Source organism: Pipistrellus kuhlii, unplaced genomic scaffold (assembly GCF_014108245.1).
Source record: "Pipistrellus kuhlii isolate mPipKuh1 unplaced genomic scaffold, mPipKuh1.p scaffold_m20_p_9, whole genome shotgun sequence".
In the NCBI taxonomy this organism is placed as follows: domain Eukaryota; kingdom Metazoa; phylum Chordata; class Mammalia; order Chiroptera; family Vespertilionidae; genus Pipistrellus; species Pipistrellus kuhlii.
The window spans coordinates 63,417,548-63,430,606 of NW_023425595.1; the positions used below are offsets into that span (position 1 = coordinate 63,417,548).

The 13,059-nt window shown below is 43.4% G+C and overlaps 1 protein-coding gene across 3 annotated transcripts in view; it reads left to right on the forward strand.

The window, feature by feature from the left end:
* ALG9 (ALG9 alpha-1,2-mannosyltransferase) overlaps nt 1-3,484 on the forward strand; it is an 80,384-nt gene extending 76,900 nt beyond the window's left edge. For all 3 annotated transcript variants that reach the window (XM_036427725.2, XM_036427730.2, XM_036427731.2), the window contains one exon: nt 62-3,484. In XM_036427725.2, coding sequence (XP_036283618.1) covers nt 62-99 — 38 coding nt within the window. In that variant the 3' untranslated portion in view covers nt 100-3,484. The remainder of the gene's footprint in view (nt 1-61) is intronic.
* The last annotated feature ends 9,575 nt before the right edge of the window (nt 3,485-13,059 follow it).

Genomic DNA, 13,059 nt, shown 5'->3' on the forward strand with positions numbered 1-13,059 from the left:
TAAGGCCAGGTAGACAGTGTTCCACATCTCATTGTTTTTCTTCTGTTTAATTATTTACCAGACCGGAGAAGAGCAGAATCAGCCCATAGGAAGAACTGAAAGTCTGAACTGGGTGGCTGGTGAAGCTGTTCTCCACGCTCTGGCCTGGCACCCGAGAACTAGCTCGCCTCTCCTGGGCTGATGGGCTTCTCCACCAAAGCCGTGTGGCAGCTTCTCACAGACCTTCTTGTTCACACCCCAGTGCTGAGAATGAGCACAGCCTAGTTGCCAACCTACATGTCCTTTCCCCTCCAGCAAGACTCAGTTTCTCTAACGCGCTTCACAGGACGAGGCTGTCCTGGAGGTGCCTCAGGAAAAAGGCAGCGATGTGAGGAACTGTGGCCGAACTGCATTATTTAGGATGCCACTTATTTTCATTTTATTTCCTTTACAACAAACTGTAACTATGTGGATTGTTTCTTAAGTTTTAGCATGCTGTTTCTTGAATTCAAAACTTCCCTGTGTAAAGTTATTAATAGACCAGTATACAGTGTATGCAATCTACACAATCCTCAAACCCCGGAAAGCAACACAAATAGGAAGAAAAGTGGAGTTAGGAACACGTGTACAGGACACATTTGGAGAAAATTAATTCTACCAATTGGATAGAGTTGGATAATGTCACATTTTTAAGTAATGTATTCTGTGGCCATTTCTGAGGAAATTAAGAATTTCCCTTTTTTAAACAACCCTAGTGAAAAAGTCCAGTGTATATTTATAGCAACTATTTTTAAGTCTGTACATTGCCAAGCACATCCTGCATGGGCACTTCTCGTCAGATAGGCAATTATAATGACCGAATATTTTAATAAGTGTGTACTCTCTTTACCTTTACATACATTATTTCATAGTTTATAAAGCATTTTGCACTATCTCATTTGATCCTCATTCACAATGTGAAGTAGACAAGTCAAGTGTTTTTATACCCATTTTAAAGATTAAGAAACTGAGATTACAGGGGGAGAGGGGAGGTAAAGTGACTTGCCCAAGGTCACATAACCAGTTAAATAGTAGCACCAGGACTAGAACTATGTTGCCCTGCCTCTCATCTAGTACTCTTCCATATTTTCTCACTTGACTGTGAAAACAGTACTTGAAAGAATGCTGAGGTGACTTTCTGCTTTAATGAAGAATTTTATCTGTTTTTCCTTTGAGTTCTCCAGAGCCTCCACTGTCTGCTGGTTAGACTCTCATCACAGCAGTGACAGGAACACGTGTTTGGAAGTCCTGCTCCTTTGTAGCCAGGCAGGATCCCGTAGTTGTTCCATTTCTATTGTCAATCTGCATCACAGTATAGGTGCCTTATTTCCCAAGGGTGATTATGTCTGGTATCTGCAAAGAGGCTGAATTTGTTTTTCAGAGTTTCCATCTTTCATTTTTCAAAGAGAAGGGCTTTCAATAGGAACTGATCCCAAGGGAGGAGAAAAGAGATGATAAGGGAAGGAATGGCTAGTGGCCATATGCAAGTCTCCCCTCTGAAGGGAGATTGGGATCCAGATGAAGTACTGGAGAGGCAACAGGTCTGGACCATAGAGAATAACTGAAAGGTGGAGATAAACTGGGGTCCCACTTGCTGCTGTAAAGACTTCTGCCATTTAATTCTCAATCCTTGATTACTTTTTCCAAATATTGGCCCATTTGGTCTGACTACAGGATAGAGAATTTTCACTGAAATATCTTGCCATGCCTACTTTAATAGTGCACCAAGTTGCTAAAGCCCTTTACTTTTTTGCAGAGGTAAATAGAATTCCGAAAGGGAGGCCCATAATGAGCGGCTTTTTCTAATTGCAGTAGTACAACGCTGATTTATTCTATCATCTTGCATGTGGAAAATAAAAAGCCTTCTGAGCAGGAACTTACTATAACATAGCACAAACAAAGGTCATGATTGATTCAGGGATTCCCGGGAAATATCAGCTCCTATTCCTTTTAAATCCTGCTTTTGGTTTTCTCTGTTCTACGTATATCTTTAACGAGAGCACAATCAACTGCAGGACTCTGTGCCAAATGCTGTAGGTCAGAGTAGTAGAAAATGAATGTTTTTTGTTATGATGAATTGTTCACATATTTATATAAACACATTTATAAATCTCAGCAATACAGGGAGCTTAGCTTGCCGGGGTAAAGTTCCAAACACCTGGTCAGGGTAACATTTCTCCTCTAGAGAATCAGTGTTCAGCATGAGCTGTCCCCTCTGCGCATTATAAGGATGGCATGTCTAAGGTGCTTATTTCTCCATAGATTGTGGAGTATCAAGGAATAAAAGACTATAATTGTTTGTAATAACCTTTGATTATGGAGCTGAGTGCCGGAGTGGGTGTACGTGGTAATACCAGGACTCAGATCTCTGTTTTCTGAAGCAGCTGGATCTGAAACCGGATCTTATGGCACTGAGTCCCAAACTGAGTTAATAGGCATCTATTGTCAAAGTTTGCCTGTCACTGGGTAGTTGCCATCTGATAAGAAAGAAGACTGGTAATTTTTTTTTTTTATTATTGATTTGAGAGAGAGAGACATTGATTTTTTGTTGTTGTTGTTGTTCCACTAATTTATGCACTCATTGTATGTGCACTGACCAAGGATTGAACCTCCAACGTTGGCATATTGGGATGACGTTCTACCAACAGAACTAGCCGGAGGAAGATTGGTCATGTTAATCTCTTGGGATAATCACAGAAAATTGAAGCCCATACTCTTTATTATTGAACTCAAGTTTAGAAACAGGATTGTTTTAAATCAAGGTGGGTCTTGATCCCAACTATTTATTTGGATCGTTTTGTTTGTTTGTTTGTTTAGTTTGAAGTTCTGGGAGAGAACCTTGAAAACTTCATGTGGTTCTGCAACATTAGATCTGGAGTGACCACTAGGGCGAAGCACCAATGGCAGCCCTTCGAGTTTGCATTTCTTGGGGGTTACTGAAATAACTCACTGTGATTGTGCTGCCTCCTCCTCCTGCCCAGTGCCAGGCAGCTCTGCTTTTAATTTGGTTAATTTTATTTTCTCTGGAGAGGGAAAAGAGGCACCATTTCATCTCTGCCTGCACAGGCATATTAAAGCTCATGTGTTAATTCATTCTTACGCTCCTACATTAAATTACATGCCTTGGTAAGTTGGTAAATGCACATGTGTTCAGCTTTAATTTTTTTTTTTTTTATTTATTTTTTTTTTTGCAAGACAAAGATCAGACTTCCGAATGGCATTGTATTTCAGAGGCTCTCTGGTGTTTCAATTAATCAAAGTGAACGTTGCCTTCGACTTTCCCAATGCACATGACCAGGTGGCTCATGCTGCAGATACCATCAGGAAGCAGTCCAGTGCTGAAGCAAGAGATTGTCCGAGGGATTTGTCTTCCTGATCCTTGTGCTTTATTTCCCATGTCAGTGTTTACATTGCATACTTATATTTTCTGTGAACGAAAAAAGTTAAATAAATCTTGGCAGTTTGATTTTCCTTTTCTTAAAGTGATATTTTCCCTTTGCCTTTAAGCTTTTAAACCTTGGTGGAGATTGGAAACCGAAGGAGCTCAGCTCCTTCCGTCTGCCTCACTCCCACTCTTCAGTGGAGAGACCTGCCTTCTTTCATCTAAATAGCTCAAAATGCTTATTCTGAAAACCCTAGGAAGAATTCATTGGGAAATCCAGTGGGGGTTGGTTTTATTTTATTTGTGGACAAACCATGTATAGTAGGAATTACTCAATATATTAGTGTTATAACTAAAAGAGAATTTCAGGGTATCATCTTATGTTTTGGGGTTAAAAATTTCCATCAAGCGAGGATCTTAATACTCATAGCAATGTGGATCTAATAATATCTAACATTTAGGTAATTTACCCCTTTGCCAGAAGTTTTTAGGAGCAAATATAACTTCTTTGTGAATGAATTCCTATTATCATTCTTATACCTTGCACCTTATAGCTACTAACTTCTTATACCATCTGATTTTACACCATTGGTTGTTAATTTTCTTCCCATAGGACCAAAAAATGCCCACGAAACTTAGTTTGATTTTTCTCTCTCAGGTTGTTTTACAGGGGGGTGCTTTATTAACATAATTATCTTCCCCTGTCTAGAAGGTAATCCTTCTCTGTGTGTTACTTTTACTTACAGGGCCAGCTTGAGTCTCCCTCTCCTCTAAGAAGCCTTCTAGCCTTCAGACCTGTGATTATGTCCATTCCCTAACCCTCTCAAGTACCTAGTGTTTTTACTAAGGACAGAATATTAACATGCATCCCTTGCAAACCTGTCTCTCAAGAGCATTGCTGGCATGTCTAGGGGCAAAGACCGTGTCGCACAAGTACATAGTTCCCTGAGCATGTTTATGGACAGTGAAGAAAGAAAAGTAAAAAGAAACCTGAAACTAGTATATAACTGTCACTTTCAATTTGGCAGATTTCTAGACCACAGAAAATGCAATAAGTCATTTGATATGTCCTGTGGTACCCAAGGGCAACTTGGAAGATGTGAATGAGGCTTGACATTGTGTGTAGCAATGGCATATTCTTTGGAGTACCTTCTAAAAGGAGAGACTGGGTACCCTCATTGAGTTTTTCTATTATTACTTGTCTAGAGGCCCGATGCACAAAATTTGTGCAAGAGTAGGCCTGCCTTCCCCCAGCTGCCAGCACCAGGACCCGGGCTTCCCTCGCAGCCTCGGCTTTGTCCACAAGGTCGTCTGGAAGGACATCTGGCTAGTTAGCATATTATGCTTTTATTATTATAGATTTGGAGGGTCAGACTTAACCCAGGAGACCTTCTGAATGAATGTGAGGCAGAGCCTGTGCTCCGGGAGTGAGGGGTGCTCTGTTATTACCAGCCACATGCCCTATTAGGAAAAGGAAATTAATGGCGGGGTGACTTTGTAGTGATACATTCAAGTTCAATAATATCAAGTAGCAAGTGATTCTTTTTAAAACTGAAAGCTGTTTTGGCTCTCCTAGCTATAGAGTTCAACATAGACCTGACATTAAAACAAATTTGTAACCAACATTTGGTAAATGCAATGAGACAAATTCAGATAAGGGACATGAGATTATGGAATTGTAGTGGCCCATACAGACTGGGAACTCCTATTGTAGCTTCTTAGAATAATTAATGGCTAAATTAACAATTGGGTTAAATAGCATTTTACCTGGGTATGAGCATTTAAAAAAAAGTTTAAGCGAATCTTAAGGTTATTTTCATAAAATACTTCAAGGGGGTAGGATTTTGTTGTTTTTGACTTTGCTTCTAGTTTCTGAGCTGCTGCTTCTGTCCTCACATGCCTGGAGATAAAAGTAAAACCAGGTGACCCTTAATGGTCCTAATAGCCAAACGACTGTGTGAGCTAAAACAAACTTCTCTGGCCAGCATGGCTCAGTAGTTGATGGTTGACCTATTGAACCAAGAGGTCATAGTTTGGTTCCTGGTTGGGGCACATGCCCAGGTTGTGGGTTCAATCCCCAGTGTGGGGTGAGCAGGAGGCAGCCGATCGATGATTCTCTTATCACTAATGTTTCTATCTCTCCCTCTCCCTTACTCTTTGAAATCAGTTAAAAACACACACACACACACACACACACACACACACACAACAAAACAAAACAACTTTATCGCAGACCTATAGCCATGGATATCAGCCAACACCTGCCTTATGAGGCCTCCTCTTTGACCTGCATTTGCCTGCAGAACCAGTATTTGGCAACTGGTGCCATTGGTCTTTTAACTCCTGAGTCCCAGGTTGCCCAGTAAGAAGGGCATGCTTTTTTGTGTGTTTGTTACCTGCTTCAGTGCTGGAGAAGATGTGCCTGTAGAGCAGAGATTCTCAACCAGAGCTGCTCAGAGAGAATCATCTGAGGACGCTCTTAAAAATGGTCGCTCTCTGCTTGCTCCCAATTGTCTCTTTGAAATTCTGAGTCAGTGGTCCTAGATGCGCCTAGGCATCATTATATTTTTTAAAAATATTTTTATTGATCTCAGGAAGGAAGAGAGAGTAACATCAATGATGAATCATTGATCAGTTGTTTCCTGCACACCCCACTCCAGGGGATCCAGCCCACAACCCGGGCATGTGCTCTGACCAGGAATCGAACCGTGGTCTTCTTGTCCATAGGTCAGCACTCAACCACTGAGCCATGCCAACCAGGCAGCATCATTACTTTTAAAACACTCCTTAGGGGATTTTTCTAATATCAAATGTTATTGATATTAGAAACAGGAGGCAAACAATCACACTGAAAATTAAAGATAATTAAGTAGGCAAAATGTTAGGTGTCCTTTTCCAATTACAACCCTAGGCCTCTGCCCCTCCCCAGACCTTTTCTCTACTTTTCTATCCAACTTTTCCTGCTCTACATCCCATTCTCTCTGGGCCCTGCTTTCCGGGAAACAATTAACTAATGAGGCATGAAGTACACTAATGGATGTTAATAATTTACTATGGTTCTCTTCCCATGGATTCTATCACCTCGGTATGTCTGAATGATAACACACCTGGGGGGGGGGGGGGAAAGAATGGCTAATTTTGGCAATTTCCAGTGCCCTTTTCATTTATTAGGTGGGAGGAAAGGGTGTGCACAGGCACTTCCAACCTTCGGGGTGACCACCTGGCCTTCAGGTTTCACAACCTGCTCGTTGGCACTGTGTGGCTTACTCAGATAAGGACCCAGGGCTGTCCTGAGTAGGATAACTAAAAAAGAAAAGTAGGGGTATTAGGCCATCCTGCCCAGAGCATGTTGGGGGGCCTGTCTTGTAGATTTCCTATTGAACTCGGTTCTGTTTGTTTGAGAGGAGTACAGTGAAGACTTCCCCTTTGTTTTTGTTTTTTGTCGCTGGCCTTCTGCAGAGCTTCTGGGAACTGCTGCTCTCCCTCAGACAGGAGAGCAAAGGTTAAGCCCATTTTGAGGGAAATGACCTGAAATGTGTTCACTCGGCCAACAAGAAAACGCCATGTGTCATTTAGGAATTGTTCTCGCTTCTCTCTTAACAGTATGTCTTGAAGCCTCCCTGGTATTTCCTATAACATGTCCCTCTTTTGTCTTGCCAGTGACATGTTTGCAGAGTTATGGAGAAAAGGAGGCTGATTTTACAGGACTGCATTTTTAAAAGAATCATGAATTTTTTTAAACTTGTTCCTTTCACCTTTCCTTGGGCATCTTTCTTTAATTGTGTTTCCACAGTCTGTAATTACTAGATATGTTCAGAAAAACATCACCAAAGTTTAAATTTGTTGCCAAGCTATTTGGTTTTGGTTTTGTTTTACTCCCAAGTGTCACTCTTTCTGGAAAACTTCTTAAGGCAGCCTTGTCTTCAGGGCATCATAGAGACTTCCCTCGTGTCCAGCAGAGGGCAGCCTCTTCTCACTAAAAATTGCAGAGCTCCTTTTCTTCCAAGAATGGAATTAATTTCAGTATTTGCTATATTCTTGGTGTGGAAATTCTAGTGGAAATTTAAATAACCTGCATTGCATTTCTCTCAAATATTTCTCCCTACATGGCAGTCTTATATTGCTATCATTGCAAAAATTTCCTGGACAAAACCATGTCCATAAGGAGATGCCAAAAGTCAATTCTCAGTTAATGTCAGTTCTAGTTAACATGACCTGGATGACATTCATAGATAATAAAAGGTAAGTATTTGGTTGATGAGGGAAGCAGCAATTTTTCCATTTTTAAGATTCCAATCATGAGCAAACCATGACATACACACAACTTTAACTTTGATATTGCCAAGGGCAACCCAAAGAATAGATGAATGGCCAGGGCTCTCCCCTCCCCCAGACGCCAGCACATCTGCTAGCCCAGCACGTAGAGGGGCTGAGCCCGCGAGGTCAAAGGCCTGAGAACACCTGTGGTTGCTCCTCATGCTTACGTCTGGGGTGAAAAGCAAACATTTGCAGAAGGAAGTATGATTCACATTCAAAAGTATAGGGTACCCACCTGGGCAGATTTAGGCCTTGAGGAACAGACAAAGTAGGCTCTTTGGACTCTTGAACTCAACCTTAGAGAATTATTTTGGGATTTGGTGTGGGGTTTTGTTGTAATTTTGGGGTGTTTTTCTGTTTGTTGTTTTGTTTTGTTTGTTTTTACGCTATGTTGTCAGATTTGCTCTATGGAGAAATAATATGAATAATAGCTAACATTTATTAAGCATTTACTATCTGTTAGGAATGTTTCAAGTTGCTTTTTATTTCTCATAAAATCCTTGCAACAACCTTATGAGGTTGATAACTAGTATTATCCTTTCTTTAAAGATGGGGAAGCTGATACTCAGAGATATTAAATGTCCTGACCAAGATCACCTAGGCAGGAAGTTGCAGACTGGGATTCAAACTCAAGCAGTCTGACTTCAGGCTTGTTCTCTCATTCTCATTCTCTCTCTCTCTCTCTCTCTCTTTCTCTCTTTGAAATATGAATTTTTTTTTTTCAGAGAGAGAGAAAGGGAGAGGAAGAGAGAGAAAAGTCAACTGGCTGCCTCCATACAGCACCCCAACAGTACCCCAACCAGGGATGGAACCCAAAACCTGATTATATACCCTAACTGGGAATCGAACTAGCAACTTTTCAGTGCATGGGGTGCTGCTCAACAACTGAACTACACTGGCCAGGGCAGGACCTCTCTCTGAGCCATGACCTTATACTCCCTTTGAAGTCCACAGCCCTCGACCCCCTATTTTTGGTTATAGTGTTGAAGTATCTGGAATGATCAAATGGGCAGAGATAAGAATAGGTTCTAGTGGAAGGTGTTTCACTTTTGTTGTTTTGTTTTTTATCACCTTCTTAATCTGCTTCTGGTAATCACAGCCTGGAGGCGATACTCCTAAACCAGAATACGCGTCAGTCCTTTGGGGAGCTTTTCTGGAACACTGGGGGGCCCAGCTAATTTTAACCACCGTCAGAAAGGGAGCTGATTTCCTCACGTCCTGTAAGTTCGTGGAAATTTTGCTGATTACAGTCCCAGGTGGATTTCTGCTGAGATATGAAGGGTGAGCCCAGGGGGTCGTAGTGCTGGTTTTTCTTACTCCCGAGACCTTTCCCCTGACAGTTCTGGGAAGATCAGGAAGGAAGGGGCAAAGAATACTATTTCAGGGAACCTTGCAGGGAAAGCTCTTCGGGGACAAGTACTTAAATACCCCTGCTTTTGCTAAGTCAAACCTCTGGTCTACTAGGAACTGGGGCCAGTGTGTCCGGGTGCTGAAAGCTACCTCTCATGATGGCCAAGTCTAATTCAAGAGAAGGAGATCTGCACTCTACTCTGCGAACATAGCAGGGCCAGACAGCGAGTCACTGGCAGGAGGAGGCTGGTGTCCACACCTATGATGCCATGGGGCAGACCAACCAGGGGGACACGGTGTCTGGTCTACAGTGTGGTAACCAAGGGCCAACGGTTGTTTGAATATGTGATCATCTTCATAGTTTAGAGTTCAAAAAGCCTAAATACAATGCAATATTCTGGATTGGGGTTCTGAAACAGAAAAAAAAAAAAAAAAAAGACATTGATGGGAAAATGGGTGAAACTTGGGTAAAACCTTGCGTTTAGTAAGTATGAAAAACAAAAGGACAAATGGGTATTCCCTTTCATTTGTGTCCCCCAGGCTCCCAGTTACCTTACCATAACCAACCAATGTGATTAGGCGCATCTGTCCTAAGGATTTTTTAGGCTTATACAAGCACACGTGTGCATCTATTTTACAAAAATGCTAAGATAATATATACCGTGTTTTGGCACTTGCTTTTTAAAAAATCTTAAGATATTTTAGTAATGAACAGGAAGAAAAAGGCGGCCCAATAGGCAGACCTGCCATGCCCCTCGTCCCAGGGCCAGACTGGAAATACAACTAAATTGGAGAACATTCACTTGGAATTACCAACTGAGGTCCAGCTGAGGAGAAGGCTTATACAAGGAAGGACAGAAAACGCCTGGAGGTGGGTAGGAAGGACAGAAAACGCCTGGAGGTGGGTAGGAAGGACAGAAAACGCCTGGAGGTGGGTAGGAAGGACAGAAAACGCCTGGAGGTGGGTAGGAAGGACAGAAAACGCCTGGAGGTGGGTAGGAAGGACGAGCCGCCAAAGGAGCTGACTCAGCTCCTAGGGGGGCAGGCTGGTGGGCTGAGGGGAACACTCCCCCCCTGGCCCCCCCAGGAGAGTCTGCTCCCTCAGAGACAGAGGCCCGGCCCCTGGGCTGGGCTCCACAGCCAGAGCAGCAGCACCAAGCCCGCAGCATCCATGTCATCCGGCCGGGAGAGGCAGCAGGGCTGCTGGCTGCGGGGAGGCGTGAGCCCATAGACGGAGCTGGTTGGAAAGAAAACAGCAGCTTCGTGTTTTGTTTTGTTTTTCTGTAAACCAGGAGCCTAGGAGTTTTCATTTGCAACTACTCATCTGAGGCTCTTAGGGGTCTGACCTAAACATGTTAGAATCTGAAATATGGTAGCACTCATACTTGGGTAAAAACTGCTGTTTGAATTTTAACCTTGCTATCTGACTTCTACCTTCGATTGCTTGCTTAAACAATAGGGTAGTTACAGGAGATTGACTCCCACTGACTTAGTAGCTTCAGGGGTAGAAACTGTAGATAACCTTTAGTTCTGCTTTTGTATTATGGGCAAGATAGGGCCACATCCAATGTCAAGCAGGGTGTGACTGGGAACCAACCCTGCAGGCCGTCCCCAGTCTTTAGAATTTAGTCCTGAGGGGCCAATCAGGGTTAGCCGAGGCAGTGACATCACCTACCTGAATAAAACTCCTGGACTGGGCGATATTCACTCTCTTCCGCCATGCTGCCGGCATGAGTGGGATAGCCTATGCTAGCATAGAGATGGCTCTTTTGTTTATTGCATCGGACTCGGCTCCCTGGTGGTCCTTGGGGATCATGACTGGAATCCCCAGCCAGGACCATGAGGGACCCCCATTCCGGAGAGCCTGACTGGCCGTGGTAGGTGTGTGTTTGTCTGTGTTTTTGTGTGAGCGCTCTGGAGGGACTGCCCCTCCATCGGGGCTCTTACCTGGGTGTTTACTGGATGCTGCGTCAGCCATGGTTTGAGTCCAGATTCGAATCTGTAATAAATTCTAGCATGCTTAATCAAATTGGCTCCGGTGGTCCATCTCTTGGGGACTCGCTCCGTAACAGAATCCATACCAGATCTCAAAGACCTATCACTTCTGAGGAAGGCTGCTCTGCCAAAGTCTACCCTTGGGGTTGGAGGAAGTGCTGGTTCTGCTCTTGGGGACTGGGGACCCGTACACCTGAGTGTAGGTCTCCAGGTGTTCTCTGTTCGGTGAGCCCGTGGTAACACATCACTTCTAACATTTGTGTAGTGCTTCCCACCGACAAAGAACTTCACCATTTGGATCTTACTCCTCAGGACAGCCACGAGAGAGCAGTCTGGCTAAGACTCGCCCCCGTGCTGCCTGAGATCTTGTGGAAGGCCTGGGGTGAGGTCTTCCAATTCTAAACCATGTGGTCCTTTCATTCTTCCACTCCGGTCCTCTTCGCTGCCCACGCTCAGTTGTTTGGAATGTTTTCTTACCTGTTTTCTACTTCCTCAGTGGATAACAGCTATTAATGGCTATTATTTGAGGACTTACTTGTGTCAGGCACTCATCTGAGCACTACATAGGAATGATTTAAGCTTAGCAAACACAGGAGCAAACTTCACAGCCCCACTATACAGATGCAGAAGCCAAGATTCAGAGAGCAAGTTATTTGCCCAAAGTTACACCAGTCATTGATGTCAATCTAGGGCTTCCTGACTCTAGTGTACACTCTCTTGGCCATTGGTACACTGCTCTGAGTCAGGACTGACTGTCCGTCTCTTTGGTATGCTCTTTCTAAGAATTCAAGCGAAGTTTTGCTCTGGAAATCCAATACCTTTTTTTTATATATAGTGATTAATTATAGCATGGAGATAGGGCATAAAGCAAGGAGTAGTGATAATATCTGATTATGAGTTATACAGCTTCCAATTCATTGTATAACTTCAGGTAAAGTTCAGGTAAAGTCTCTTTCTCTGTCCAATATTCTCAGCCATAAGGGATTAAAATTTGGCCACAAAGCAGAGAAGAGAAAGAACATGAATATTGAGGTGAAGTTGAGGGGGAAATATTTGAGTCCCAGAGAATGAAGACATTCTTTGTACAAATAGAAATTTAAAATATCATTAATGCTATGGTGATCATTACTGCTTTGTAATGAATTAAATCCAGACCTGGTAATCCATTACCAGGGTCATCTTGCTAAATGAAGATAGTTGGAAAATGCCTGCATGTGCCTTGGGTTTTCTGTACATGTCCACCACTTTTTCTTATATTTTTTCCATTGATTCTTTGAAAGAGTAGAAGGAAAGGAGGATGGGGAAGGGGGGAAGAGAGAGAGAGAGAGAGAGAGAGAGAGAGAGAGAGAGGGAGAGAGAGAGAGAGAGAGGGGAAGAGAAGAGAAGAGAAGAGAAGAGAAGAGAAGAGAAGAGAAAGAAGAGAAGAGAAGAGAGAAGGGAAGGGGGAAGGGAAGGGAAGAGAGGAAAGGAGAGGAGAGGGGAGGGGAGGGGAAGTGAAGGGAGGGGAGGGGAGGGGAGAAGAAGAGAAGAGAGAAGACACATTGATTGGTGGTCTCCCATGTGCTTCCGACTGGGCTGGGGGCAAACCTTCAACCCAGGTAGATGCCCTTGACCGGGAATCAAACACATGACCCTTTAGTGTAGGGGTGTCGAACTCAATCAGAGAAGGGGCCAAAATCTAAAATCCAGCCTAAATCGCGGGCCGAATGGTTTACTGAACAGTCATAAACTGTCATTGTGATGGAAACGCAGCGGAGTGTAGTGATGACAGCGCGGTGCGGGTCACATTGCAAGGCCTGGCGGGACGGATTTGGCCCGCGGGCCTTGTGTTTGACACATGTGCTTTAGTGTGTGGGCTGATACTCTAATCACTGAGAAACACCATCCATGACTTTCCTGATGGCCTTTTCAATGAGACAACACTTCTGAATCTGCCCATGAGAGAACTGGCTACACATAGAATTCTCTCATGCACTGAGGAAGAGGCAAGCTTAGTA